The 27,810-nt window shown below is 51.7% G+C and overlaps 1 protein-coding gene across 1 annotated transcript; it reads left to right on the top strand.

Moving 5' to 3' along the window:
* The first annotated feature begins 1,848 nt into the window (after positions 1-1,848).
* On the top strand, positions 1,849-26,776 carry RAB44 (RAB44, member RAS oncogene family). Its single transcript, XM_008064585.1, has 13 exons — positions 1,849-2,055; positions 8,119-8,230; positions 10,439-10,622; positions 12,793-12,939; positions 13,542-13,632; positions 14,035-14,130; positions 15,558-15,745; positions 16,383-17,827; positions 20,543-20,624; positions 22,452-22,566; positions 23,576-23,677; positions 25,817-25,893; positions 26,686-26,776. Exons 1-13 carry the CDS (start codon positions 1,849-1,851, stop codon positions 26,774-26,776), a joined length of 2,937 nt encoding a protein of 978 aa, XP_008062776.1.
* The last annotated feature ends 1,034 nt before the right edge of the window (positions 26,777-27,810 follow it).

Below are 27,810 nucleotides of genomic sequence, written 5' to 3'. Positions count from 1 at the left end.
CTTTATCACTCACTCGGGTCCCTCCACCTGTGGGAAGCTGTGCTAACTATCTAGACATAAAGTCCTCATTTCATAACATTTTATGCACCCCAGGCTTATTTCCCCAAGGGAAGGCTCGGACTCTATCCCTTCCAGACCTCCATCTTCCTCTTCCTTGCCCTGGGGGCCTCACCTGGGCAAATTCTTATCCATTGTAATCTTTATCCATTGAATGACTGAACTAAGACCTTCAGCCATATAGGAAGGGACCCCAATTAAGGAATCTGACAACCCTTATTGAGCACCTACTATGGGCGAAGGGGCTTGGAGCAGTGTGGGCCAAGGTACACAGTGACCTCCATAGGGGAGCCGGTGGCATCATGGGGCCGTCATCTGTTGTGTGCTGCTATAACAGATACCACAGAATGGGTAATTCATTTAGAACAGAAATTTGTTTCCTCACAGTTCTTGAGGCTGGGAGGTCCAGGATTGAGGGCTGACATCTGGCAAGGGCTTTCTTGCTGTGTCACCCGTGGTGGCAGGCAGCAGGGCAAGAGAGAGCAAGAGAGAGAAAGATGCATTCAGAGGCATCCTTTTTCTTTTTTTGTGTGTGTGTCTGTTTTGTTTTTTGAGTTGGAGTCTCACTCCGTTGCCCAGGCTGGAGTGCAATGGCACACTCATGGCCAGTCCAGCATCGACCTGTTGGTCTCAAGCAATCCTTCCGCTTCAGCCTTCCAAGTAGCCAGAACTACAGGCACATACTACCAGGCCAGGCTAATTTTTTAATTTATTGTAAAGATGCAGTCTCACCAAGTTGCCAGGGCTGGTCTCGAACCCGTGGGCTCAGGCAATCCACTTGCCTCAGCCTCCCAAAGTGCTGGGATTGCAGGCGGAGCCACCAAGTCCGGCCCGAATTCATCCTTTTTCAAGGACGATTCATCCTTTTTGTGGAACCCACTTCCACAAAACAACATTAATCCATTCATGAGGGTGGTGGCTCGAGACACAAACACTTCCCATGATATCCCACCTCCCAATGCTGTCTTGCTGGTGATCAAGTTTCCAGCACATGAACTTTGGAGGATACAGTCAAACCATAGCAGGCACAAGGAAGACCTCTGGAGGAGGCAGCCCCTATGGTGAGGAAGGGTATTAGCTGGACAAGTGCGTGAGAGAGTTAGGGAGTTTGGGGCAAAGGGAGTAAGGGTGGGAGGGAACCAGGCATTCCAGGGGCCGGGAGTGGGCTGCACAGGGGAGCTGTTGATTCCCTGTTTGGTGTGTGAAGGAGTAGAGAAATAGGACTGAGGAGAGAAAAGGCTGGAGGAGAGGTGAGGCTGAGCACGGGTGGCAGCGTCATGGAGGGATCCGCTCCCAGAAGGCCGAATCCGTCATTTGGATGCAAACAAGATGTGAGGAGATGAGCCGCAGGAGCAGCTGGAAGATGACTCAGGAAGCCGCGTCTGGTCCTTCAGATAGCGAGATCCTGGAAGACCCTGAGTGACCACCTCCAGGTCAAGAAACAGGACCTATTCAACGTGAGGGCTGTTTTATCTAAGGGTCAGAGAAGACTGTTGATCATTGAGCAGACACCCCAAGGAGATGAGGACATGTGTGTAGCTCAGGGGAGGGCATTCCAGGCAGAGGGAACTGCAGAAAGGGCAAAGACTCTGGGTGAGGCTAAGAGAGGCTGGGAGGTGGGGTGGGAGTTGAGATCAGAGGGCCGGGTGGGGGATGACAGGGCTCTGTCGGCCATGGTGGATTTTCATCCAGGGGAGATGGGGGCCATGGGAGGGTTTTGAGCCATGAGGTTTGACTGTCCAGCAGCCCAGTGCCCCCTCACTTTTTCTCTGTCTCCAGGGCCAAGACACCATGGAGAGTGAACAGAGAGTGTCTCGAAAAGGCCGGAAGCTGGGCTCCAGCCGGCGGCAGCAGACAAGAGAGCCAGCTGATGGTCAAGATGCCCCCGTGGCCCCAGAACCAGAGACCTGGTCCTCTCAGGCAGCTGCAGAACTGCAGGACTTCTTCCAGGACTGTGGTGCCAAGGAGAGAGGCTTTGTTACCCGTGAGGACCTGGCGGTGAGCTCAAGGCCCCCATTCAATCCCCTGAAACCTTTTTCTGGAGCTTTCTGAGACTCTCCATCTGGGAAAGCCAGGGTTGCCTTCATCTCCCCCTTTCCCTTGTTTAAAATTTGCTCTCAGTAAAAGCTAGGAATTCATTTATACTAACATGCAAACGACTAACAAGGCTTTATGGGTTATCCTCTTCCAGAAACATTTGCATTTAATAAAGGAAAGAACTTTAAGCCAAAGAAGTAACTTGCAAATGGTATAATTTTAGGCCTGAGCAGGGTTTATCATGCTTTGAGCAGAGCTCTGGAAATCAAACCATGTCAATGACTATAAACATCAGTGAAACAAAAGATCAGCCATAATTGTGTGTCCCAATAAGGAGTCTTAGGCTATGGCCTAGCCCGAGATGAACCAATGTTTCCTTTGTTTTTTTCTCACTCACGGCAAAGGGGCCTATGTGGGCTGCTATAGTCCCTTGGGGCCTGCTGTCTCCCCCAGTGCTGCTCTAAAAACTCATGCAACTTTTACTGCCACACGTTCTATTAATGTTTAAATCCAATTTGCAAAACGGTAACAAATAAAAAGACTTGAGTAAATACAAAATCAACAATTATGAAAGGTCTTATCTAATTAATTATCACTCATAATTAATGAGGGAACCAGTAAGATATTATGATTAGCTCAAAGAGCACTTGAGAATTGAGGATTATTTATAGGCAATTTGACAGACGAATGTTAGGATAAGATTGCTGAGTTCCATTTAAAAAATGGCTAATGTCCAACAGGCCGTAAATCTTTGGAGTTAGCTGTTTTACTAGACAAAAATGATTTTCATCTCTTCTGAGCAAAAATCTGCAAGTTAACAAGTAACTTCAGGAAGCCTGGGACTTTTAATTAAAGGTAAACAGTGAGATAAACTAAGTTCATGCCTTCCATCTAGACAAGGCTCGGGTCATCTCTGCCTCTGTAGAATGCTGAAAGGATGTGCTGCCTACCTTTTGGCCTTATTTCCAAGTTTCAGATAATTTTTCCATGATCATAGATTATCTCCAAAATTTTTTCTTGATGTATAAAAGTCTAGTCTCATTAGGTTTGGCTTGATAATTTCCTTAAATTTGCTCTACAAATCAAGACTTTTGCAGCACTGAACCATTTTAGCTATTGTCAGTTTTCATATGGAATTTCAGGTTGGACTTTTAAAACCTCCGTGATTTGCTTTTCTTTTTTTTTCATTTTCCCTTCTTCCCTCCCTCCCGCCCTTCCTTCCTTCTTTCTCTCTTTTCCTTAGAGGGAGCTTACTCTGTCCCCCAGACTGGAGTATAGTGGCACAATCTCAGTCTCAACCTTCTGGGTTCAGGTAATCCACCTCAGTCTCTCGAGTAGCCAGGAATAAAGGTGAATACCACCATGCTGGGATAATTTTTTTATTTTTTGTAGAGATGAGGTCTTGCTATGTTGCCCAGGCTGGTCTCAAACTCCTGGGCCCAAGCAATCCTCCTGCCTTGGCCTCCCAAAGTACATAAGTCACTGTACCTGGACCATAATTTGTTTTCCTATTGAGTGACCAGTTGTTTCAGTTTTCCAAGGACTGAAGGGTACCTGGGACATGGACTTTTGAGTGCTAAAATTAGGAAAGTCCTGGGCAAACTGGGATGAGTTGATCAACCTATTTCTATCTTAAGGCTAGCAAACCAGGTCCAAAACACTTTCTTCACTAGATGTCACCTGCAGCACCTATAAATTTAAGTGACTGCCTCTCTTCCTGAAGTCTCCACTTTTCTAAGGTCCCTCTTCTGCCAGGAAGCAACCTTCCTTACCATGTGGTTCCCAGGCAGATTTCTGGAAGGGTTCTGCAGGCATTGGCTCCACGGGTGTTCCTTGAGAGGGCTTATCAGACCTGATTAAATAATGATTGTTCTATAAAGTGAACTTCAAGTAGGGCCTTGGCTGCATGATTGACTTATCCAGTTGTATGTTGGTAAAAAGGATACAGATTCTATTGAACCTGTACAAATAATAATGTTGCCATGGAAAGTCTGGAGAGTCAGTACAGGTCCTGGGTTCTGAATCATGAGGGGGTCAGTGAGATTCAGATACCATTTAAAATGTTGAATTTCAGTTTACAAAAAAGTATACTCTGGCTGGGCAAAGTGGCTTGTGCCTGACATCCCAGCATTTTGGGAGGCTGAGGCGGGAGGACGGTTTGAGGTCAAGTGTTCAAGACCAGCCTGGACAACATAGCAAGAACCCATTTCTGCAATAAAAATAAAATTAGCCAGGTGTGGTGGCACATGCCTATAGTCCCAGCTACTTGGGAGACTGAAGTGGGAAGATCACTTGAGCTGAGGAGTTTGAGGATACAGTGAATTATGATTGCATTCCAGCCTAGGCAATAGAGTGAGACAGTCTAAAAAAAGTATAATCTACTAAACTGTGGGCTAGAAACAGCTGAAGAAGACAGAGAAAGAACTTCCAGATCTATTAAAGTGGAATGATAAAAAATAATAGCAACCATAATCTCAACAGATAATCACAGATAGATTTTCTCTAACAGTTCGATCAGTGCCATGTAATTCATTCTTGTTCTTGTGGATCTTGGGTAAGTTGTCTGCTTTTGGACTCAAAAGAGTCCTAGCAATCCTCAGTCCACTAGCTCAGTCAAGGTCACCCAATGTCAACTCGAAAGCCTGTACCCAAATGAAGCATAAGAAGTTCCTTTTTCTCCAGATGTTGAGTTTGTCCTTCTTTGCTGAAGACACAAACTGTGACTTGCAGCTCACGACAGACCCTTCAGGCAGACGTAGCAGAGCAGAAACTTGTCTAGGAACGAGACTGAAAGGCTGCAGTTATTTATTATGGGGCCTAATGATATCAGGATGGAGGAGAGTGATACTCTTTATCCGAGTACAGTACATAACTATTTCATAAGGGTTCGATCAGTGTTTCCCTTGAAGATCAGAACATATTAGGAATGGCAAAGGCACTGAGAAATCTCCAGGGCCTTTCCATCAAGCATGAAATTTCTGAAATATTTATATTAACAGCATTTTGTCTATGAACACTTAGCCTAGGAAAGGGCAAACATCTTCTGATTTGACCAGTCTTGATGCTCTTTTAATAGTGTTGAAGATTTTAAAAATATAGAGAAAGATATCCTACACTTTGTATTTTATTTTATTTCTAAATTTAGGATTGGATCCTGGGAAGACAAAATCAAAAGAGCTGTTAGAGAAAAATTGGGCACTAGATTAAGAGAGGATCCTGTCGGCCCAATAACTTGGTTATTATTTTCTCAAAGTGATAAAAATTAAAATATATTTTAAATAAGCATAGGAGAAGATAATATGATTGCAAGAGCAGTTAGCTTTTTTTTAAATTTAAATAAGGGAGATGTCTTTGCTTTTTTTTTTTTTGAGTTGAAGTCTCACTCCGTCGCCCAGGCTGGAGTGCAGTGGCACGCTCACAGCCACCTCAGCGTCAACCTGCTGCACCCAGTCCTTTTTTTTTGTTTTCCCCTAATAATTAGTATGGGCTAGGTAGGAAGCTCATACCTGTAATCCCAGCACCAAGGCAGCCAGGTCACTTGAGGCCACGAGTTCAACACCATTCCGGGCAACATGGTGACCCTGTTTCTACTTCTCCCCCCAAAATGATGCTTTAAGGTCTAAACAAAGCAGAATAAATTATTCTGATGAGAAAGGGAATCTCTATTACCTGGGCAGCTTATACAGAAGCTATATAATGACTTCTTTTTAACCTTTGCTAAGAGCTCTAAGAGCCATTTATTATTTTAGTAAAGATAAGCCAAATTCTAGTTTTGCATCAATAGAACACGTAAGGACAGGCATGCTGGCTCACACCTGCAATCCCAGCACTTTGGGAGGATGAGATGGGAGGACCACTTGAACCCAGGGAATCAAGAGCAGCCTAGGCAACATAGTAACACCTCATTGCTACAAAAAAATCAAAAGACTAGCTGGGCATGGTTGTGCAGCCCTATAGTTCCAGCTACTTGGGAGACTGAGGTGGAAGAATTGCCTGAGCCCAGGAGGTCAAGGCTGTGGTAAGCTGTGATCATGTCACTGCACTCCGGTCTAGTTGACAGAGTGGGACCTAAACTCAGGGAAAAAAAAAAAAAAAAGGAAAGGAAAGAAAGAAAGAACATGTAACAGTAAAAATTTTATGAGTTTTTATTTATTACTTATTTTTAAACCCATCAAAATGGAGCCAAATTTGGCAAAATATGAATACATTTTATAGCTTATTTGCAGACTCAGTCTTTTTTTTTTTTGAGTTGGAGTCTCACTCTGTCGCCCAGACTGGAGTGCAGTGGCCGCTCCCGGCCACCGCAACCTCGACCTGCTGGGCTCTGGCGATCCTTCCACCTCAGCCTTCCAAGTAGCTGGAACTACAGGTGCGTGCTACCATGCCCGGCTAATTTTTAAATTTTATTTTATTGTAGAGATGAGGTCTTGCCTGCCCAGGCGGGTCTCGAACCCGCGGGCTCAGGCAATCCACTTACCTCAGCCTCCCAAAGGCATGGGATTACAGGCTGAACCACCAAGCCTGGCTTTTTTTTTTTGAGTTGGAGTCTCACTCTGTCGCCACCGAGCCCGGCTTGCAGACTCAGTCTTATAAGTCAAAGCAAATAAAGATTCCCCTTCAACAAACCTATAACATTGTATATCCGTTCAGGCTTTGCCTTTCTATCCCTTTCCATGTTCTAGAATAACCACACACTTTCAGACAAAACCACACCCCATTTTCCTTACAGACACAGTTGTGCAATCCTAAATAAAAACATAAAATTAGCAAACAGGAAAACTCAACAACACAGGAAACAGAATCAGCAAACTCAACATTCGATTGCATTTGGGATTCCCTCTGAGAGTCAAAAAAAGGACTCAAAGAACCATGATGTGTGTTTGTCCAGCCATGCAGTTTACTGGATTCTGCCAGGTGAATCTACCAGACCATCTCTGTGGACTCTCCAGAATTGTTGTAATTTTATTTTTTTTTTGAGTCAGAGCCTGCCTCTGTTGCCGAAGCTGGAGTGCAGTGACATAATCATGTCTCACTGTAGCTTTGACTTCCTGGGCTCAGGTGATCCTTCCACCTCAGCCTCTGGAGTAGCTGGGACTACAGGCGCCCGTCACCATGCCTGGCTAATCTTTGTATTTTTTGTAGAGACCAGGTCTTGCTATGTTGCCCAGGCTGGTCTTGGACTTCTGGGCTCAAACAATTCTCCCACCTCTGCCTCCCAAAGTGTTGGGACTACAGGTGTGAGTCACTTCACCCAGTCATTGTTATCATTTTCTAAAAGGCAAAATTATGATCTGTAGGCAAATATAAAATGAACTCATATGGAAGATTTTATTTAACTCATTGACTAATGAGGGATGTTATGAATGCCTCAAAGAACATTTAAAGAGCTAGGCAATTTAACAACAACAAAAATGTTAGAAGGAGATTGCTGAGTTAGATTTTTAAAAGCTGTTTAATGTTCAACAGGCCATTACTCTTTGGAGTTATCTGTTCTATGAGGTAAAAATTATTTACATCTCTCCTAGACAAAATCTACAAGTTGACATGTGACTTCGTTTAGGCTGGGTCTTTAATCCGACCCATGAGATGAACCCCGAGTACATTCCTATAATCTAGAAAGTGCCCCGGTGACCTTTGCCCCGTTGAATGCTGAACTGATGTGCTGTCCCCTTTGTGGCTTCTTTGCAAGTTTCAGATTCCCTTTTTGGACACCGATGGCCACGTTCCAGGGAAGAGTGGCTGCTGTCCTTTATCAGGGTCCTAAAGGGATGGGACTCGGGACAGATAAGTCTTGGTTTTGGATGGAGGAAGGGGGAAGGTTTGGAGCCAGTTCCAGGTAGCTGAGAGGGCTACCTTGGACGGGTTGGGACCCCCAAGGGGAGGCCCTGGGTCAGGTTACTGGGGGGACTCTGAGACGGGAGGGGGGAGGTGGGGCTGCCTGGAGACTAACATCTCTCCTTTTCTGAGGGTGACCCAGAGTCTCTCCCGGTGGGGACAGCTGCCCAACTCACCCCTTCCTTCCAGGCAGTCAAGTTCAGCTTCCTGGGCAGCGAGGAGGAGCCGGAAATGATCTTCGACTGGGTGGATGTGGAACGGAAGGGACACCTGTCCCTAGAAGAATTCAGCTCTGGACTCAGTATGTCTGTCCTGGGAGGGTCTCTGGGGACTTTCTGCACAGCCAGGCATACCTCACGGGATGGGTTGTCAAGAAAGCCACCCCCTTTCCCAGGGATCTTCACAACCCACCACCACCACCCTGTGCAGAGCAGTTCAGGACACTCCCCTGGGCATGCCCCCTCCTCCAGGGAGGCCTCTGGGTTTTTTAAATGACTCCTCTCAGCCAGGCTCAGTGGCTCAGCCTGTAATCCCGCGACTTGGGAGGCTGAGGTGAGTGAATTGCCTGAGCCTGCGGGTTCGAGACCCACCTGGGCACCTTGGTGAGACCTCATCTCTACAACAAATCAAAAATTAGCCAGGCGTGGTAGCGTGCACCTGTAGTTCCAGCTACTTGGAAGGCTGAGGTGGAAGGATCGCCGGAGCCCAGCAGGTCGAGGCTGCGGTGGCCGGGAGTGGCCACTGCATTCCAGTCTGGGTGACAGAGTGAGACTCCAACTCAAAAAAAAAAAAAAAAAAAAAGACTCCTCCCTTGTCTTCTCCCACTTAAAAGGCTTCTCCTGAGGGAGAGGTTGAATATCTCCCATTCTGGAAACCACAAGTTTGTTTCTATCTGGGGAGGGTCTTACTCTGCCTTTGGTTGTGAGAATTCCAGGCCCCCAGGGAGCTGCAGAGGGTGATATTTAAGAACTGGGAGCTTCTCAGGTGTTAAGCCCACTCACCACCTGCCTCTCAGGTTGGGTGACAGGACTTAGAGAGCCCAAGACCCGGAGGGCAAACACCCAAGACCTGGAGGGCAAATGCTCCCCGCTGATCCTCTCGGTAGGAGGAGGTTTCCCACCCAGGGAAGAGGGGTGGTGAAGGGGTAGGGGTTGGGGGGGATTGGGGGACTGGGGACAGGGGACACAGTGTCCTCTCAGAGCCCCTGCAAGGCACAACCTCCAGTGTCCACAAAGCCATCCCCAGTCCTCAGGCTGGCTGAGTCTCCAACGGTCTAGAGGACAGCAGACAGAGAGACCAGAAATCTGCATTTCCAAAGTGGGTGGGGTCACCCCAGGAGGTCCTTGCTCCAGTTCCAGTGACTGAGAACTAAGAGTGAGGAGAAGGAACTAGGGCTGGAACTGCAGGTGGGTGCCGGGGGGACATTGCCGTCCATGCAGCCCCAGGGGTCATCTTCATGCCAGAATCCAATCATGCTCACCATGACAGGGACTTCCCAATGCCTGTGGACTCTGACCCCCTTCTGGGGAGGGGGCTGCTCACTCAGGGCCACTCACTCACGGTCACTCAGGCCTCTACGCCTCACTCTGGGCCACTCACCCCTTCCCAACTGGTCAGCCTGGTTCCTACCTCAGGGCCTTTGCACTTGCTGTTTTCTCCACCTGAAATGTGCTTCTCTGGAAATCCACATGGCTTGCTCCTTCCTGTTATTTCCATCTCAGTTCCAATGTCACTTCCTCGGGACACTCCTATCCAGTAAATCCTACCAGTCTCTCAATGAAAATTACCTTGTTTATGCCTTTAGCTCATTAACAAATTTGCTTTTAAGAAAAAGTATCCTTTTCAACTCTTACTAGAATATCAGTTCCATCAGGACAGGGATTTTGGCTGATTTTGTCATAGTAAATGTTCAATAAATATCTTTGGATCGAGTACACAGAGAATCTATTGACCACTATGGAGCTGCTGTGTGAACCCCCCAGCAAGTCTTTTTTTTTTTTTTTTGAGTGGGAGTCTCACTCTGTTGTCCAGACTGGAGAGCAGTGGCACACTCATGGCCACTGTAGCCTCGGCCCTCTGGACTCAGGCAATCCTTCCACCTCAGCCTTCCAAGTAACTGGAACTACAGGCGTGCACCACCACACCCAGCTCATTTTTTTGATTTATTGTAGAGACGAGGTTGCACCAAGTTGCCCAGGCTGGTCTCGAACCCCTGGGCTCAGGCAATCCTCTCACCTCGGCCTCCCTAAGTGCTGGGATTGCAGGTGTGAGCCACCGTGCCTGGCCCCAGCAAGTCTTTTGGTGTCTCTGGGCCTCAGGTGCTCATCTGCAAAATGGGCACAGTGTCTCCCTTGAGTAGACTCCCAAGGTCAACACGAGGGAGGGGTGAATGTGACTGTATAAATGTGACTGGCACAGGAATAACTGCTACCCCAGGGGCGGGGGCAAGGCTGGCGGGAGGTCCGGAGCCTGACCTTCTAAGCCCACTCTGTTCCCCTCTGTTCCACAGAAAACATCTTTGGCTCCAGCCCGAGCACCCACAGGCTCCGCAGAAGGAGACCACTGGCCTCTAAGCGGGCATCTGCTACGGCCAGCTTCCCGGCGCTGGAGGAGGCGGATGCTGAGGACAAGGAGGCGTTCCTTGCCTTCATGGAGCAGCTGGGGACCGGCCACCTTCCTCCTGAGGAAGGCCGGTGGGTGAGGCGGGCGAGGCTCTGCCTGACAGTGGGGTGAGGGCTCTCCTGGAAACGGTGCCCTGGCGGCAGCAGCAGGGTAGAGCCGGGCGCCATTCCTGGCTTGGCCTCTGGCTAACTGTGTGACCGCAGGTGTTTGGTCCGACCTCTGACCTCTGTTTCCCCGGTTGTTGTGGGATTAAAACCATTTGAGGCTGCCAGCTCACGGGAGTCCTTCCTGTCCGCGTCCCCTCCCTCCCTCGCCCATTGTCTGCAGTGTAGGGTCACTCTCCGGAAGGATTAGCAAGTTGGGCTGTCAGCCTCCGTTGCCCAGGCTGGAGTGGTGTGGCACACTCATGACCACCCCAGTGTCGACCGGCTGGGCTCCGGCGATCCTCCTGTCTCAGCCTTCCAAGTAGCTGGAACTACAGTCATGCACTACCATACCCAGCTAATTTTTTTTTTTTTGTAGAGATGAGGTCTTACCTAGTTGCCTGGGCTGGTCTTGAACACACGGGCTCAGGCAATCCACTCCCCTCAGCCTCCCAAAGTGCTGGGATTACGGGCTGAGCCACCGAGCCCGGCCAGGGTGCCTCTCTTAACTCAGAAAGAGGGTCCCCTGCGGGGTGATTTCAGGCATGCTGGTACCCCGGGTTGCACAGGTTTGGAGACAGGAGGGTGTTTCCTCCCATAGGTCTTGGGTGCTGGGCAGATAGGGCTTGCTCACACTCAGAGGGGGAGCCCCGCTTGAAAATGCTCCTTCCAGTTGGGCTCGGTGGCTCAGCCTGTAATCCTGTGCTTTGGGAGGCCAAGGTGAGTGGATTGCCTGAATCCACGGGTTCGAGACTTGCCTGGGCAACTTGACGAGACCTCATCTCTGCAATAAATCAAAAAATGAGCCGGGCGTGGTAGCGCGCGCCTGTAGTTCCAGCTACTTGGAAGGCTGAGGCAGAAGGATCGCCGGAGCCCAGCAGGTCGAGGCTGCGGTGGCCGGGAGTGGCCACTGCACTCCAGTCTGGGCGACAGTGAGACTCCAACGCAAAAAAAAAAAAAGAAAGAAAAGGAAAGAAAATGCCCCTTCCACACCCCCCACTCCCCAGAGTCAGCAAGGGAATCACCCAGGTTGGCTCACCCCACCCACGGGGCTGTGTGAGGACAAGATCCCTCACGTTCTGGCTCTCAGAGGGTGGGGCCAGGTGTTGAGATACGGGCGGGGCGGGGTGTGGGCTGGTGAGGCCAGCAGGGCGGGGAGCCATTTACGCACTCGGAGGCTGGTCCTGGGCTCACCCTCCTGGCGTGTGTCTTCATGACTTAATTCGATCTATGTGAAAGCAGTATTGATGGAGTGCCAACCGTGTGCCAGGCCCTGAGCTGATGCTTTCATCAGGCGTGTCTCTCATTCCCAGGGACCTTGTTCAGCAGGTATCAGCCACCTCGAGCCCAGAGAGGGCAAGAGACCTGCTGAAGGTCACACGGCTTCAGAATGGAAAAGGAGAGAAGGCAGATGGGAGCTCTGGGCTGTCAGGCTCCCCAGTGCCCCCACCCCACTATTAATCACTGAATCCTAGAGAGACAGAGGATGGGGGGGGGTTCGAGAAGGAAAGGGCACACCTAGGAACAATTTCTGGAGGAGGTGGGTTTTGAATTGTGCCTTGTAGGGCTTCAATGTATTTTCATGTTCTCTTGGAGCATTGCCATTAAATCTGAGTAGTGCCAGCCTGGGCAACATAGTGAGACCTCATCTCTATAATAAGTCAAAAAATTAGCTAGGTGGAAGGATCACACGAGGGAGGCTGAAGTGGAAGGATCACACGAGGCCAAGAGTTGGAGGCAGCTGTAAGCCGTGATTGTGCCACTGCACTCCAGTCTGGGTGACAGAGTAAAACGACAACTTAAAAAGCAAACAGCTGCTGGGCTCGGTGGCTCAGCCTATAATCCTGCGCCTTTGGGAAGCTGAGGTGAGTGAATTGCCTAATTCCGGCTACTCGGAAGGCCGAGGCGGAAGGATTGCCGGAGCCCAGCAGGTCGAGGCTGTGGTGGCCGGGCGCGGCCACTGCACTCCAGTCTGGGCAACAGTGAGACTCCAACTCAAAAAACCCCCCCAAAAACAAAACAGACTGCTGAGGAGTGGGGCTCCCTCTGCTCCTTGGTCCCCCTTGTATCTGATCTCTGGCTGTCCCATCCTCTCCAGGCAGACGGAGATTTGGCAGCTGTGGGGGCAGCTGCGGCAGGAGGAGCCCCAGCTGGCAGGTGACCTGGCTGGCTTTCTGGCCAAGATGACCAGCCGCCTGCAGGAAGCACAGGCAGACAAGGAGGCTCTGGAGCGGAGCCTGAGGAAGTGAGTGGGGGCCTTGCCCGCGGGTTTACACATTCTGGTTGAATCTGAAATGAACTCTACCATCTCTGGAAGGAGCTGGGGTCCACGGCAGGGCCCGGGCGCTACATGGGACAGAGCTGAGCTGGAGGAAGAGGTGGCTCAGGGCGACCTGTCGGGGAGGACAGGTTGGTCCTTTAGCAGCGGTGGGCATGGCCAGTGTGTCTCAGTGCAGGGCCCTGTGGCGCCCAGCATCAGGGGTGCGGCTCATGGAAATTTCAGTGCCTGCGGTGGCCCTGGCGTTGGCAAGGGATCTGCTTTACGGGAGAGGGGATGATGACAGAGGTAGGAGAGGACAGAGTGAGGGGATGATGGGGAGCGTGTGACAGGGGTGGGGAACTGGTGATGGTGACACGAGTCAGCATGGTGGGACCAGGGGACCGATGTCAAGGTCATGAGGGTCAAAAGGTGGTTACAGAGATGGCTGTTCTCAGGGTGACAAGGTCAGTGATCACTGGCAGGGTGGGTTAGCAGGATGGACTCTAAGCCCAAGTCCAGATCACCCCTGCCTCCAGCAGGCTCCCGAGGCCCTGATGGCTGCCTGGTCTCACTTCCACTCCTTCCAGGCACGACTCTGACCACCATCGCAAAGTTCAGCAGCTCTTTGAGGAGATGGAGCAGCAGATCTGCCGGGAGAAGCAGCAGCTGCAGGCCGAGGTGGGCTCCCCACTGGTGCCTGTCTCCTCCCGCGCCCGGATCCCTCTTCTGGCTAAGTCGTGAGGCCGGGACTGGCCAGTGCAGGGCTGCAGGGGGCTGCAGGAGTGGATCCTCTCCCTGCTTTGAGGTGCTCCCCAGGGAGATGGGGTGGAGTGGGGCGTGTCGGACCCAGGCCTCCTCCCCATCTCTGCCAGGTCTCACTGTCCCCAGGCCTGGTCTTTCCCTTCTCTGGGCCTCAGGCTCCTGGTTGCACGGTCTGGGCCTGAGCTGGGAAGCTGTCCTGAGAGCCGGGACGTCCTGGCCCCTGAACCCCGGGTCTGACTGGAGGTGGAAGGGCGGGCGGGCTCAGCCGGCTGGCTCTTCGAGTCTGCGGGGCGGGGGCTGAGCCGGTCTCCTCCACAGAGCGACTCTCGGGGCCTGGCCCTCAGCTCCCAGATGCAGGAGGCCCTGGAGGCCAAAGAGTGCGAGGTGCAGCAGCTGGCTGAGGACCAGAGGGAGGTGAGTGACGGGGCTTCCCGAGGACCCACTTCTAAGGGTCCCCGGACCGATGCCCATCTCCTAGGGCCTGCCATCTGCGTGCTGTCCCCCAGCTGAACAAGTCAGCCTGAAGCCCCACCCAGCCTTGAGGGTTCACTGGGCTGCTCAGGCCTCCTGGGCCCTTTTCTGAGATGAGGCCAGGTAGTGCACTGCGCTGCGAGTCAGAAGGTCCAGGGGCAAACCCTTGCTGTTCTGATGAACAGTCACACAGACCCGAGGAAGTAACTTGGGTTGTCCCGGTCTCAGTAAAATGGGGTGAACCACATCCACTGCACCTCCCGGGGTTAGTTGTGTCAAATGAGGCAATAACCGGGAAGGCACTTGGAAACAGGAAAGCACTGGACAGACGCATTGGCCTCTGTGCTGGAGAGGCTTGGGGACTGGACGGTTGGTGTTCAACTCTCATCTTCCCTGTCTGCTGAGCAACCTTGAGCAGGTTTTCAGCATCTCTGAGTCTCAGATTTCTCATCAGAGAAATGGCAAACTGAACTCCTGCCTTAGCTGTGAGGGCCTGACAGTACCTGGCACATAGTAGGTGCTTTAAACATCACAGTTGCTCCTGTCTCTGAATTTGACCCAGTTTCCTGCTTATCGTCAGATTACCTACTGCCCCAACACCGCGGGCCAGGTAGCCTGTCATCCTTCCGGTTGGCACGGTGGCCGAGGCTCTGGGTCTGAGACCCTCCCCACCGTCTCCTCCTTCCTCAACTTGTAGACCACGACCTTCGTAACACCCCCCTCTGTGGTGGCCAGGACAACTGGCACCCCTTCCACCCTGGGCAAGGTCCCCAGTGCCCTCCCCGCCCCTGCCTTGGCTGGCCCTGTCACCTGCTGGATTTCCCAGGAGCAGCCACTTCTTGGAAACTGAGGCAGTTCCAAGTGGGGCCATTTTGTCCCATCCCCTGTGGACTTGAAGCTCCTCCCTCCAGACCATCACTCTTCCCCCCCACAACTACTTATTGAGCACCTACTATGTGCCAGGCACTGGAACAGACAGAGGGAGGCGACAGCAGTCAGAAAAGAGGCCAGAGTCACAACGGGAGGTGAGGGGATGGCGGGGAGATGGCAGGGCCTTGGAGGTCATTGTGAGCCTCGCCGTCCCTGCTGTGCGGTCAAGCAGCTCCCCCTCTCCCAGTCATGTGACTCGCTGTTGGGTCAGTAGCCTCCCGCAGGCCAGGTGGGGCTCAGGGACCAGCAGCCATGGCCCGCCTCGGAGCAGAGGAGGCTGATGTGATTCACGTCTCACACCCCGGTGGTGCAGGTGGTTCATGTTGTTCAGTCTCTCTCTCCTCCCCACTCCGACGTGTCAATGTCTCTCCTGGGTAAGGGTGGGTGTCTACATCCCTGATGGCGCCTGGAGGCTCTCCCCTCATCTCCCGCCCCTGCAGCTGGAGGCCCAGCTCCACCGCCTCAGTAGCACACACCAGGAGGCCAGCTCCGAGAACCAGCAGCTCCGGGAGGCCGAGCGGGACCTGGCTGGGCGGCTGGAGGAGGTGCGGGGGCAGCTGCAGGTGACCAGGGGGCACCTGGACGCCGCCAGGGGCCGGGTGTCCTGGCAGGTGGAGGAGGACTTGGGGTGAGTGGCTGCCATCCCTGGCCTGGGGCGGTCACCAGTAGCTTCCTGGGAGAGGGGCGGGAGGCTCAGAGTTCTCTAAGGCTCTGGTTTGCACACAGCACGCATGGCTTCCCTCCTTATACCTCACGACAGTACCACCAAGCTGGGATTGCTGCGCCCATATCTCAGATGAAGAAACTGAGGCATAGAAGAGGGAAAGACCTGTGCCCAAGACCACACAGCTGGATGAAAGCATGCACATGTGTGCACATGTGTACACACACACACACACACACACACACACACACACACACACACACACACACACACACACACACACACACACACACACACACACAGGGCCCGGTGAGGTGATGGATCCCTAGTGAGTGCCTAGTGGCACTCAGGGGAATGGCGGGAGGCAGAAGGGTCAGGGGAGGCTTCCCAGAGGAGGTGAGGCTTCATGTGGGTCTTGAGGATGAACAGGACTGGATGAGGGGAGATAGCCGGGGGGTGCAAGCCAGGTGAGAAGGACGGTGAGCACGGAGTGGGAGGAGGGCCAGCCGTGGGGCCAGCAAAGGATGATGGGGGTGTGGGTGGGCGGGGCGTGACACCATTCTTGCCCCTCCCCTGACCTTCCCCCCTGCTTCCTTCCCAGTGTCCCCAGAGCAGGCGAGAAGGCCCCAGACCCTCAGGTTGTCACCCCCGAGGAGGCCCCCCTGCCTGGGCTGTTCGAGGACAATGACGGCTGGGCCCAGCTCCTGGGCAGCTTCAGCAGCCCTCCGCACAGAGCCCTGCAGCTCTCCTGGAGCCCACCCCCAAGTCCAAGAGCCACCTCCGGCCCCCAGACCCCCCGCATGGTCAGGCAAATCTCCATCTCGGAGCCACACACTGTGCTGTCTGTACAGGAGCCGTCTTCAGATCTGAATGGGGCGCCAGGAAGCCCCCCTGTGCCTTCCAGTGCCCAGGGTGGTGAAGGAGTGGACCCAGATGGGAAGAACCTCAGTCTGGAGCAGCCAGGGGAGCCTCACAACTTGGGTCCAGACCCGGAGCCAGGGCCCAGACCTGAGGCCCGCTTCCCCTGGGGTCACCCAGGAACCCCTGCTGGGAAGTCGGGAAGTCTGGTGGCGGCTGCACTCCAAGTGCTCGTTCCTTTGGAGAATGAGCCCTCTCCCCACAGGGACTCCCCACTTCTGCAGGCCCCAGACAGGCCCAGCAAGCAGTTCCAGGCCTCAGACCTGGATGACAAGGGCCCAGAGCCTGAGCCTGCCCCACTCAAGCCGCCCAGACAGAGAGAGGCCCCTCAGGACCTGCATGCCACTGGCTCTGAGCCAGGACCAGGGTCCCAGGAGGCTGCAGCTGTCACCCAGGAGCCAGCTGAGCCCTCCCAGGGCCTGGAGCCTGGGGGTCAGGATCCCACAGCGGGGCTGGAGCAGGGAAAGCTCAGCCCAGCAGGGCAGGGGGGCCGCCCTGAGAGGCTAAGAGACGCTCCTGATCAGGTCCTCGGGCCAGATGGGCTGCCTGCCCTCCCTGCCTGGAGTCTAGAAGAGAAACCCGGGGCCGAGGACAGAGGTGGGGAGGACCTCGGTTCAGAGCAGTCAGCTGAGGCTCAGGATCTGGAAAACAGACATTCAGAGCTCCCCCAGCAAGGTCCGCTGCCTGAGCCTCTCCTGTTGGACACACCCCAGGCTCAGGCAGAAGCAGAAGTCCCTGGAAAACCATCACCTCCGAGGGCCTCTCTGCCCAGCGGGGCTCAGCCTGGGGCTGGAGCAGAACCCAGGGAGCCCACGTCAACCCTCCCCACCATGGCTGAGCAGGAAGCCCAACCCCGGCCCCCGCCCACGGCCACTCACATAGAAGGAGAAAAAAGTGTCCCTCAATCCAGAGAGCCAAGGACAGAGAGCAGGCCTGAAGACCCGGGAAGGGACTCCAGGGAGACTGGGCTGACCCTATCCCCGGGGAACTCTCTGGCTGGCAAGCCTCCGGCCGACCCTGACTACCTGTTCCACGTCATCTTCCTGGGGGACTCCAATGTGGGCAAAACATCCTTCCTGCATCTGCTGCACCAGAACGCCTTTGCCACTGGGCTGACAGCCACTGTGGGTAAGGCTCTGGCTTGACAGGGAGGCTGGGAGAGAAGGGAGGCCCGGAAGCCAGGGCCAACGAGTGGGAACAGGCCTATAGCAAGCCACTCCTGGGGTAGTTGCAGGTTCTATCCTGGCCCTGAGCCTGACATTATTTTATATGGGCATAATTTGACTATTTTGCTAATCATCTCTAATTACAGGTAATTTGCTCTTTCTGCATTGATCTGATTAGCTTATAATGTGCCACATCAACAAAGAACCCTGCAATCTAGGTGGCAGTGCCAGTTGACAGTGAAAACAAGCAAGTCTCCACCCACGAGACCCACAGGCAGGCCACTGCAGGGATCGTGCTGGTGACGAGCTCCATGCCAGGCAGCCATGCTCTGGCTGGAAATCACCCTGTGCAAATCGAGTATTTTACACAGAATGTGTTTGTGGAATGTGGTTAAGTTAGGAGCCCAGGTGCCCGAGTTCAAACCTCAGCTCTTCCATTTATCAGGGGTATGGACTTGGCAACTTATTTAACCCCTCTGAGCCACCAAATTCTCATCAGCATAATCCTAGAATAGTGGCGATTGGTTGAGTTAATACTGGTCAAGCTCTTAGAATATCTGGCATGTAGTGAGTACTCAATAAACATTAGTTATGATGACTGCTATTTTTAAATTTTAATTGAATTTTAATTTTTTTTGAGTCAGGATCTCATTCTGTTGCCCAGACCAGAGTGCAGTGGCATGATCACAGTTCACAGCCTCAACCTTCTGGGCTCAGGTGATCCTTCTGCCGCAGCCTCCCAAGTAGCTGAGACTACAGGTGTGTGCCACCACGCACAGCTTATTTGTTTAAATTTTATGTAGAGACGAGGTCTTGTTATGTTGCCAAGGCTGGTCTCAAACTCTTGGGCTCAAGCGATTCCCTTGTCTCAGCTTCCCAAAGTGCTGGGATTACAGGCGTGAGCCACTGTGCCCAGCTATGATTGTTATTGTTATTATAAGTAAATATTTGATCATGTCTGCCTCAGTGGTTCCTGTAAGAGAGACCCAAAGCAGAAAGCCTATCCTCCCTAAAAGTACTGGGATATATGGCCACTGAATCTTGTGGAGCGCTACAAAAAAGCCAGCTCAATAAAATGGAAGGCAGACCCACTTAGGGACAAAGATGGAGTGACACACATCTTTGTGTCAGGCCGGGGCACATGCCAACCAGGGGCCAGTACCAGGTCAGTCGGTAAATGACAATCCTTGAACAAAAGAGGCCCAACATGGGTCCTCAAGCACGTGCCCAAGACTCCTCACCTGGGAGATAGAAATGAAGTACCCTCGGAAAGAGGAACCCCACAGCAGTCCTGGCTCCATGTTGAGTAAGGTCACAGGTCTACAAGGCTGCCATGAATCAGCTTCTGAGCTACTGCTTACTGACGAGACATCTTTCATATGTGTCTCATTCCTTTTTTTCCTTTTATTTTTTAAAGTAAAATTTCTTTTCTTTTTTGTTCTTTCTTTTTTTAGAGATGGGGTCTCACTGTGTTGCCCAGGCTGGTCTTGAACTCCTGGGCTCAAGCGATCCTCTGGCCTCAGCCTCCCAAAGTGCTGGGTTTATAGGCATAAGCCACGGTGCCCAGCCTCGTGTCTTATTCCTTAATACATCCCTCCTTGTAATCGAACCTTCCCCCTGAGTGTATGGTAAGAAGATCCCACAAAATTTGATCGAGGAAAGCACAAGTCGCATTATTATTTAAAAGAAAATTCCTGGGATCCCGGGGCATGATTCAAACATCCCAATCCCAGGTAGGTTTGCTGCCCCCCGGTGGCTGTCATCTGTTCTGGTTTAAGTATCTCAGGGGACGATTCTGACTCCAGCCAATATTTCCCCACCCAGCATCGCCCTCCCTCTACTCCCGCCCCCTTCCCTCAGAAAACAAGCGCCAGCCTGCATCTGAGGACAGGGCCAGGTAGACAACCAAGCCCACAGAGTTCCATCCGAATGTGCATTTTCCATATCTGTCCCCATTTTACAGATGAGGAAAGCAGAGAATTGGAGACCAGGTTGTTTCTTGCCCTGGTTGGGCCCCAAAGTTCATACCCAAAGTCCCTGCCTTAAAAGACCAGGCCCCCACACTAGATTTAGCCTCTTTTGGGGTTGACATTGCCCCTCTCTCTGGGTGTGTGTGGGGGGGTGCTCATTTAAAATAGCAGATTCTGCTGGGTGCAGTGACTCACACCTGTAATCCCAACATTTTAGGAGGCCGAGGTAAGATTGCCTGAGCCCACGGGTTTGAGACCAGCCTAGGCAGCCTGGCACACAAAATTTAAAAATGAGCCATTTGTGGTGGTGCACACCTGTAGTCCCAGCTGTTTTGGAGGCTGAGGCAGAAGAATTAATTACCTGAGCCCAGGAGATTGAGGCTGCAGTGGCCATGATCACGCCATTGCACTCTAGCCTGGGCAACAGAGTGAAACTTTGACTCAAAAATAAGGGGCAAGGAATAAACATGACTGGACAGACAAGATGCCTCGTGTTGCTACAACCTTTGTGTTGTGGTCAGTGGTCTGGGAGGCTTCTAAGAGCAAGTGGTTCCTCAAGTATGGATGAGATGGAGAGCTCAGAGAAGCCCAGTGGCCAAAGGCTCCACCTCGCCATGGCTTGGGTTGGGAACAAGTATGTCCTGGGCAGGCCTTGGCGACAAGTCCCAGGTGACAACCTGACAGCAGTTTTTTCTGTTGCGTCCTAGGAGTGGATTTTCGGGTCAAAAACCTGCTGGTGGACAACAAGTGGTTTGCACTGCAGCTCTGGGACACGGCCGGCCAGGAGAGGTAATGGCCACTATCAGTTGTGTTAGGGACCCAGGCTGAGCCCAGGGGTGGGGATGTGGACAGAGGGCAGCCCTGACGACACAGGCAAGAGGCAGCCAAGTGCAGAGGAGGCAGCTGCCACCGGAGTTCAGGAGGTCAGGGAAGGAGAGAGTCAAGCCCAGGTGGGAGGGGAGATGGGGTGGCAGACCCAGCAGCCTGAGGGGCATGTATTAGGATCGTCCCAACATGGGGACAGTCACCCAACTGCCTGTCCTTCTGGAAATGCTGGCTTTCCTCTTTCCACCTAGGCAGTAGTGATCCAAACTTGAAAGATGCGTCTTTGGTACTGCAGTTCCACTTCTAGAAATTCATTCTACAGACAGACTCACACAGGACTGTAATATGAAGGGACCGGGACCATTCATAGGACACTGCTTATTTTAGGAGACAGGAAACAACCTAAATGTCCCTCCCTAGTGAACCGGTTAAATAAATTGGGCTCAGCCCACACAACAGGACATGATAAAGCCACAAAAAAGATGAGAACCAGCCAGGCGCAGTGACTCACACCTGTAACCCCAGCACTTTGGGAAGCCGAGGCGAGAGGACTGCCTGAGCTCAGGGGTTCGAGACCAGCCTGGGCAACTTGGAGAGATCTCGTCTCTACAGTAAATCAAAAAAATTAGCTGGATATGGCGATGTATGCCTATAGTTCCAGCTACCTGGAAGACTGAGGCGGAGAGGCTGCGGTTGCCGTGAGTGTGCCACTGCACTCCACCCTGGGTGACAGAGTGAGACTCCGACTCAAAAAAAAAAAAAAAAAAGACGAGATCCTTCTTTACATACCAGTAGGGAAATATCTCAAGGCAGCTTGTTAACTGGAAACAATGAAATGCAGAATACTGAGTATTAATGAGCACAATGGGTGTCTTACACTGTATTTGTATAAAACAGGAAAAGATATTTGGGTATATATCTGGGTATGTGTGTGTACATATGTGTATGTAAATATAAATGTATATATATAAAATACCTCATAAAAAAATCTCAGAATTAGCCGGGCATGGTAGTGCACGCCTGTAGTTCCAGCTACTTGGAAGGCTGAGGCGAAAGGATCGCTGAAGCCCAGCAGGTCGACGCTGGGATAACTGTGAGCATGCCACTGCACTCTAGCCTGGGCAACGGAGTGAGACTCCAACTCAAAAAAAAAACAATCTAAGAGACTGGTAGGCTGGTCATGGTGGTGCACACCTATAATTCCAACACTTTGGGAGCCCAAGGCAGGAGGATTGCGTGAGCCCAGGAGCTTGAGGCCAGCCTGGGCAATATAGCAAGAGCTCATCCCTTAAAAAAATTAGTGGAGTGTGATGGTGCATGTCTACACTCCCGGCTACTTGGGAGGCAGAGGTGGGAGGATCACCCAAGCCCAGGAGACTGAGGTTGTGGTGAGCTGTGGTCGTGCCACTGCACTCAGCCTGGGCGACAGTATGAGACTCCAACTCAAAGAAAGAAAGAAAGAAAGAAAAGAAGGAAGGACAGAAGGACGGAAGGAAGGAAAGAAAGGAAGGGAGGAAGGAAGGAAAAAAGAAACCGATAACTGTTTGCCTCTGGGACGGGAATGGGTGGCTACAGCATGGGGCAGGTGGAGGGAGACTTTTCACCGAGTGTCTTTTGGGATCTTTTGAAATCTGAGCCACGAGAACTGTTACCCGGTCAACAATAACTCCCCTGTGGGAAGGAAAGCGTGTGCATAGTCTGGGAAGCCCTGAGAGGCAGGCCGGGCAAACTCTCTTGCCAGGGCCTGGGGCCAGGCTGCCGAGTGTGGCCTCACACAGACTTTTTGGGCAGGTACCACAGCGTGACACGGCAGCTGCTCCACAAGGCCGACGGGGTGGTGCTCATGTATGACGTCACCTCCCAGGAGAGCTTTGCCCACGTGCGCTACTGGCTAGATTGTCTCCAGGTGAGCGGATGGGGTTGACCCCAGTTTTCGGAGTCAAGAGGGAACCTGTATCCCACCCACTCCCCCTTTTCTCCCAGGATTACAGATGACACAGCAGACATGCGGGCATGTGGTGGAAAGGGCTAGAAGTGCAGTAGTACAAAGAAACCACAACCACGCAGTACACAGCCTTCAAACCACACTACTTCCTTTATCCTGTGAACATGTCTTTCCTGCACACAGTGGGTCTGTGATGTCTTCTTACGCCTGAGGATGTTGCAGTTCTTGTAGTTCTGGCGCCATCTCGGCGACGATTCCCCTGTTCACACACCTCTAGTCCTTTCCCTCACATACCTACTTGATACATATATATGCAGTGGGTGCTGGCACAGCAGAGGGGTGTGAAGTCAGCCATGTTGTCCTCTCTCCAGAAGTTTCTAGTCTGATTGAAGGGATGCAAAAGAAACAGGATAAGGAAATGTGTGAGGAGGAGAGCTGGGCTCCCGGGTTGGTGAGACCTAGGTTTGAATTCCAACGATTCCACTCACACTCTGTGACTTTGGACAAGTGACTTAACCTCTCTGAACTTCCATTTCCGACTTCTCTCATGGCAGAGTAGTGACCATTAACTCATTCAATTGCTTTCAGCACAGCACCTGACGTATGGCAAACGCCCAGTCATCAGAAGCTATTATTATTTGTGAGACGATGAGAAAATGTCAAGTCAGTCGGGATAGTTAAGCGCTGGACTGTTCGGCACAGACAGGAAGAGAGGGCCATGGGCAGGGGCAATCCGGGAAGACTTCCTGAGGGAGGTGCCCTTGAGGTTGATCTTGAATGGAGATGTTTATAGGCAGAGTGGAAGGGCAGGCTCACTGCAGATGTGGGGAAGTGTCCAGGTGAGAAGGATGTGGAAGGGGTGTGGCCTGAGAGAGGGCACCCGTGGGGGAGTACACCGTCAGTTTCTGGGAGGGCAGGGCTAAATGCGCCCTGGCATACATGTGGCTTAGAGAACATGTTCTCTGCACAGGATGTCGGGTCAGATGAGGTGGTCATCCTGCTCCTGGGAAACAAGATAGACTGTGAGCAAGAGCGTCAAGTGCCCACTGAGGCTGGGCGGCAGCTGGCCCAGGTAAGTACCCGGGCACCAGCCCACCCTCCCCACCAGGACTGGGCAAGATGCCTCCCTGGCGGGCAGTGAATACGGGGCACCAGGCCTGGGCAACTGAGAGGGCTCCCGCCTCTGCCCCTGCCCCAGCCCTGCCCCAACCAAAGGCCTGGGCAGAGGGTACAGCAGCCTGGCCTCTGCCTTCCACCCAGCCCGGGCCTCCGGGGACCAGCCTCAGAACCAAACACGAGGATGCAATGGTGGGCGTGACATTGAACCTTACTGTTGAATTAGCAAATTCCCACCCGGTGTCCCAACCTCCATAAAAAATATCTTCAGAGGAAAAAGGTTGTAAAAGCTTCACTTAAAATTCCCAATCAAATCTTAATTTTATCGCTGGTCTCTATGAACATACTCCCTTCTAATTTATTCTGTCTTAAGACTCAAATTCTTCCTTGGGAAGATTACATCAAAAGCCCCACTGCCAGATGGTGGATATTATTTATTTATGAATAGTATTTAGCCACATTCCAGAAAATCTAGAGAGTAATAACAAAGGGGGGGAAAATCACCTCCTCCACCCCAGCTCTCACACCTTCCAGTGTCTCCTCTCATTTCTCAAAATCGAGAGGTCATTGTCATGGCTCCTGCTTGGTAGGCACATTTTTCTCTTAAAAGCAGTGACTCATCCCTTTGATATAGTAATTTTTCCTCTAGCAATTTATCCTAAGGGAAGAATCAGAAAGAATAATCCCTCAGGGAATACCTAATACATACCCACACACAACGCATAATCAGACCATGTTTACATGAGGCCTTTTTTAACAGTATTATTTTAAAGAACACACATTTGGCAGCAGCTGGTGGCTAAATTGTGAAGGTTCATATGAGAAGCTGGTCTTTGCCACTAAGAATCCTGTCCTGGAAAATATTTAAGGATGTGGGGAAATGCTTACGATACCATGTGAAGTCAGAAAAGCAGCCGCAAGTCTAGCGTAGGTTGAACCATGGGAAATTGCTGAGATTGATGACAGGGGCATACAGTTTCCTATGGTTTGACCTAACAATGCTATTTCATGTCCTCCCCATAAAAGGGTTCTATAAAACAGCATGGAAATGTATACCCATGGCTGGGTGTGGTGGCTCACATCTGTAATCTTAACACTTTGGGAGATGGGAAGATTGCTTGAGTCCAGGAGTCTGAGACCAGCCTGAACAACATAAAAAGACCTCATCTTTATTTAAAAAAATCAAAAAAATTAGGCAGAGGTGGTGGTGCATGCCTGCAGACCCAACTACTTGGGAGGCTGAGGTGGAAGGATCACCTGAGCCTATGAGGTTGAGGATATGGTAAGCCGTGATCGTGCTGCTGCACTCCTGCCTGGGTGACAGGGTGAGACCCCCTCAACTAAAAAAAAAAACCAAACAGAAATATATACCCAAACGCTGCCGGGTGCAGTGGCTCATGCCTATAATCCCAGCATGTTGGGAGGCTAAGGTGAGAGGATTGCCTGAAACAAGGGGTTTGAGACCAGCCTGGGCTACTTGGCAAGACCTTATCTCTACAATAAATCAAGAAAAATTAGCTGGGTGTGGTGGTGCATGCCTGTAGTTCCAGCTACTTGGAAGGCTGAGGCGGAAGAATCACCTAAGCCCAGCAGGTTGAGGCTGCAGTGGCCGTGAGTGTGCCACTACACTCCAGCCTGGATGACAGTGAGACTCCGACTCAAAAAAGCAAACCAAAAAAAAAAAGAAATATATACCCAAATGCTAACAGCAGTGGTTTCTATTTTGTTCTTACACTTGTTCATACTGTATCTCCCAATATTTCCCATCATGAAATATTTTTGAAATAAAACATCATGTGTATAACATGGTTCCAGAGGTGCTTCTCCAAGTTGGGGTGCAGGCTTCCCAGACACCTCTGAAGGCTGTGGAGTGTCTCCGTGGTGGCTTCCTGGAGACCTTGGCCAGCCAGGGTGGAGGGGCAGTGGGCAGAAGGGTCCAGCTGGGAACGATGGTCGCACTGAGGTGAAGGTGCCTCACCATCCGAGGTGGCTTAGTGAAGCCCTGGCAGGATTCCAATGGCCAGGACTTTGCTGGCCAGGGCTGCTCCCAGCCCCTTAGTGATCTCCCCTAAGCCCCTCCCTGTCTGGCTTGCAGGAGCTGAAGGTCTCCTTTGGGGAGTGCAGTGCTGTCTTGGGTCACAACATCCTGGAGCCCATGGTGAGCCTGGCCAGGTGAGTACCACTCCCGCATCCTCTATGCACCCCCAAATCCTCTGGGACAACCTTCAGCCCCACTCCTGACTCCCTGTGGGAAGAGAAGGCTCATTCTGAGGAAACGGGCCAAGGAAACGTCTAGTTAAAGAACAGAACCCACCAATCTGAGGAGGGAGAGAGCACTGTACTGAGAGTCTCTTGACTTCAGCCCCACCATTCCCACGAGCTGTTTCACACCCCAGAGGTGCTTCCTTTCTCTGAGCCTCAATTTTCTCATCTGTAGAGAGTCTCTCTCTTGCTCCCGACCTTCCAGTGACTTCCATGGATTTAGAATGAAATTGAAAAATCTTGCAATAGCCTGCATCATCCCAGGATCATCTCCCCTGTCCCTACACACACATACACAGACACGCACACACACACACACACACACACACACACACACACACACACACACACACAAGCTCCTCCCACCACTCTTTGGGTCACGGACTCCTGTTAGTGCCCTTTCACATAGTCCTTCTTGACAAACTGCAACTGTGCATGCATTTGTCTGTTTCCTTGTCCAGGAGGGCAGGGCCACGTCTGTTTTGTTCAGCCCTCCCCCCATCCCCGGCCCTGACACATACTAGACGCTCAATAAATGGATACAATGAGGAAGAGGTGGGGTGCTGAATCAGAGGAGCCCCACCCAGCACGCAGTACACATAGCATGAATCCGCGAATGGCAGTCGGGGGTGCAGCCGCCCAGCCCCCAGCCCCCAGCTGCACCCATGGGTCCCTCCATGCTGCCTGGGTACTGACACACAGGTCACTCAAGATGCAAGAAGACCACCTGAAGGACTCCCTGGTGGAGGTGGTCCCTGAGAAGCCGCCCAAGAAAGTCAGCTGCTGCACCTGATCCCCTGCCCTGCCTGGAGTAGGATGGCCACTCCCCTGGGTTTCCTGGCCCCCTGCTCCTGTCTTGCCTTCCTGGACACAGCAGCAACAGAGAGGACCGGTTTGGAGTCTCAGGAAAATCCTTCTCAGATCAGGACTCAGATCCCAGGGTAGGGCTCTGACCTCTGCCCTCTGTACTCCAAAGAAGGACTTTGCTGAGTAAATAAGTCTTGTGGGAGGGGGGAGCATGGGGAGGGTTGTAGCACTCTTTAAAAAAAAAGAAAAGTCAAGGCTGGGAATGGTGGCCCACGCCTGTCAACCTAGCATTTTGGAAGACAGAGGAGGGAGGATCGCTTGAGCCCAGGAGTTTCAGACCAGTCTGGGCAACATAGTGAGACCTTGTCTCTACCGAAAATTGAAGAAAAAAAAAATAGCTGGATGTAATGGGGCCTGCCTGTAGTCCCAGCTATTTGGGAGGCTGAGGCGGAAGGACCGCTTGAGCCCAGGAGTGTGAGAACAGCATGGACAACATCGTGGGACTTCATCTCTACAGAAAATAAAAAAAAATTAGCCAGATATGGTGGCACACGCCTGTAATCCCAACAACTCAGGAGGCTGAGGCAGGGGATCACTTGAGCCCAGGAGGTCAAGGCTGTGGTAAGCTGTGATTGTTCTTCTGCACTCCAGCCTGGGTGACAGAGTAAGACTTTGACTGAAAAGAAAAATAAAGTCTAGAAAACTAATTTAAGGAAAATACACCAAAATGTTGGCAAAACATCCGTGGGCGGTGGTAAAATTATAGGGTGAATATGGGGGTGTTATTTTTCTTTTTGTGTATATTTGTATTTCAGAGTTTCTACAATAACTAGGTATTCCTTATATAATCAGAAAAAAAAAGATGCTGAGGAGGACAGAAGCTTTTCAAGGCGCTTACTACAGGGCTGATTCCTAGGGGATGTCATGTGTTAATTACAAAGCGCTCTGTTTATTAAAGCAGTCCTACTGTTCTCTGCCTGGAAGCGCTGTTGACCTTGTCTTGCTCATTGTGGCTCTTTG

Source organism: Carlito syrichta, unplaced genomic scaffold, assembly GCF_000164805.1.
Source record: "Carlito syrichta isolate Samal-C Ts95f unplaced genomic scaffold, Tarsius_syrichta-2.0.1 Scaffold307715, whole genome shotgun sequence".
NCBI classification, from domain to species: domain Eukaryota; kingdom Metazoa; phylum Chordata; class Mammalia; order Primates; family Tarsiidae; genus Carlito; species Carlito syrichta.
This window is presented reverse-complemented; position numbering and strand designations above follow the sequence as displayed.